The sequence below is a fragment of the Lipotes vexillifer genome, unplaced genomic scaffold (assembly GCF_000442215.2).
Source record: "Lipotes vexillifer unplaced genomic scaffold, Lipotes_vexillifer_v1.1 scaffold777, whole genome shotgun sequence".
NCBI classification, from domain to species: Eukaryota; Metazoa; Chordata; class Mammalia; order Artiodactyla; family Lipotidae; genus Lipotes; species Lipotes vexillifer.
In genome coordinates, this window is record NW_006784423.1 from 1389309 (window position 1) to 1391834 (window position 2526).

The 2526-nt window shown below is 58.9% G+C and overlaps 1 protein-coding gene across 3 annotated transcripts in view; it reads left to right on the forward strand.

The window, feature by feature from the left end:
• The first annotated feature begins 12 nt into the window (after positions 1-12).
• The window catches only part of UXS1 (UDP-glucuronate decarboxylase 1), a 75689-nt gene continuing 73175 nt past the window's right edge, over positions 13-2526 (forward strand). Inside the window, exon 1 of one of the 3 annotated variants that reach the window (XM_007456821.1) lies at positions 13-164. In XM_007456821.1, the coding sequence (XP_007456883.1) occupies positions 71-164 (94 nt within the window). In that variant the 5' untranslated portion in view covers positions 13-70. The remainder of the gene's footprint in view (positions 165-2526) is intronic. The other 2 variants (XM_007456822.1, XM_007456820.1) reach the window with 2 other exon arrangements.

Consider the following 2526-nt stretch of genomic DNA (forward strand, 5'->3'; position numbering starts at 1 on the left):
GGGCGGGGCCTTCGGGCCGCCCCCGCCTCAGCCGCTCAAGTAGCCCAGCGGCCGCACCGTGCGGCCCGGGATGCTGAGCCAGGCGCTCCTGCGCCTCGCGTCCGCCGTCAGCCGCAGGAGGATGAAGCTGCTGCTGGGCATCGCGCTGCTCGCCTACGTGGCCTGTGAGTGCGCCGGCTATTCCTTCCCGCCCGCGGCCTGCTCTCTCCCTCTCTCCCTCCCTCCCTCCCGCTCTGCGCGCGCGGCCGCCGGCCGGACAGGAGGCGCGGACCCTCGGCCCGGCTGCCCCGCCGCACGCTGGGCTGCGGGCAGCGGTTCCCGAGCGTGCCGCGTCGCCGGGCTGGACTAGGGGGTGCGAATGCTGTCGCCTGGCAGAGTTCCCTCGCCGGCTCCCTGCTCTTAGGAAAATTACTCCGCGTTTGGCTGTAAGGGAGCCCAGTGTCGCCGGACCCCGCCGGCCCGCGGCCGAGCCCCGGGGTCCGACGCCCGGGGGTCCCCGCGCCCGCGGTCTTGGCGCCCAGATTTCTGGACGCCCGGGGGTGCCCCCGCCCAGGTGTGCGCGCCCGGGGTCCTGGCGCCTAGGTGTTCGGATGCCCAGGGGTCTCTGCGCCCAGGATCGGAGGGTGCGGGTGCCGGTCGGCCCAGCACGGAGGCGCAGCGCTGGGGATCCCGGCGCCGCTTCAGCTTGTGTGGTTCTCCCGTCATCTCTCACCGCGGCTGCCGGACCTAGGGTAGGAGGGGCACTTTTCAGGCAGAGGGTAGACCCTGTGGTTTCTTAGAGGCAGAAGCTGTCCCTTTAAAAAAAGTATATTTGATGGGAATGTATTTTCATTGCTGTTATTAATATTTCCCCAAGTACCAAAATTGGACCAAGTGAGCTCGTTTGAATCCTAGCCACGAGCGTGATACACGCTGAAACGAAACACCTGCTCACCGGTTGAGTTACCAAGATCTGACTCCCGAGGTGAGGGATGCTCGGCAAAGTGATTTCAGTTGAGCTCTAGGAAGATGCGGGTGATTGAGACCCAGCCTGTCTGCTGCAGCCCAGCTGGGGGCAGTTAGTTGGGAGTAGTCTTCAGAGGAGGAAATGCTAGTCTGAAGCGTGTGCTAGTCTTGAGTGAGACAGCCGAGAACCCAGGTGAAAGACCGCTTGAAGTTGTCTGTCGTTAGGATAATAGTTATCGTATCTAAATTGGCTGCGAGCTTCCCCATAGGTGCGTGAGCCTGTTTCATTGTTTCCTGTAACTATCTCAACAATCCTAGGAAATAGGTACTATCATTATTCCCATTCTAGAGGTGAGTCTGTTAAGGCCAAGAGAAATCAGGCAGATTTACTGATGACCACACAGATGATAACCTATAGAGACCAAGACCAGAGCCTGGCAAGGCCGGGGAGCTGGGGCTAGAACCCAGGTCTGCAGCAAGCTCCCTGTCGATTTTGGGTCTTCTGAAGGTGGGGGGTTGTGGGATGTCATTCACAATTCTGTAGACCAAGAAATCCTCCTTTGTCCAGCCCTTACTGCTGCTTGTTTCTGTGCTTAGTCCCAGGGGACCCCAAGGAGTGCAAAACACCTGGGCAGTGTTTCTCAAACTGCTCTGTGTGTCAGAATCACCTGGAGGGTTTTCAGAACACAGGTTGCCACCTCCCCCCTCAAGTTTCTGATTCAGTAGGTCTGGGGTGTGGCCCAGCCATTTGCATTTCTAATAGCTTCACCTCAGATGCTGTTGGTGTGGTCTGGGGACCCCACTTTAGAACCTGTGGCCTAAGCAAGTGAGTTGAGTTGGCCACGAATTAGATGCTCACCCAAATGAGGGTTAAATTACGAACAGGTAGGAAGGAAGGGAGGGAATGCACGGGGGCTTGTGCTGGGAAGTGAGGTGTGTGTAGGAGTGACTAGGCAGGTGGAGGAAGGGTGGGTTCCCAAGGAGCAGCACGTGCAGAGGTCCTGTGGCAGCCAAGAGCAGGGCGTGTCCTCAGAATGTGGAGAACTGCGGTGTGGCTGGAGTATGGACACGAAGCAGCTACAAGGCTGCCCTGGCAGGCGGGTTGGAGCAGACAGGCCTGGCGGAGGCCTCGTGCCAGCTCCCGACGTGGGTGAATTTAGCTGTGCGATTTTAGACTAGGGTGGAGGCAGTGCTGGTAACAAGCAGGGTTGGTAAGTCCCGGGCACTTCGCAGGGAAAAGCATGACATTGTGGCTCCCGACTGACAGCGTCCGAGAACATTGAAGGTGTCCGTGAGCCCTGATGCCTGTGACGTCTAGTCTCTGCTCTCCTTGTTAATAATCTTTCCCTTTTGTTTGAGAAAACGCCCCTGCTCCCAGATGACACACAGCGCCTTCTGGGAATGCTCTTGTGCCCATGCGGGCCCAGCCTCCTTGCTGGCGCATAGTTCTTCAGTCCAGGCCCAGGGGCTGAGCGCGGGCCAGCTCGCACCGCACTGAGTTTCTTCGTGCATGTTTCTTCTCGGTATCGGGATTTCAGCCCTTGTAGCACTTAGATCAGTGCTGTTAGCTCCTCGGAAGAG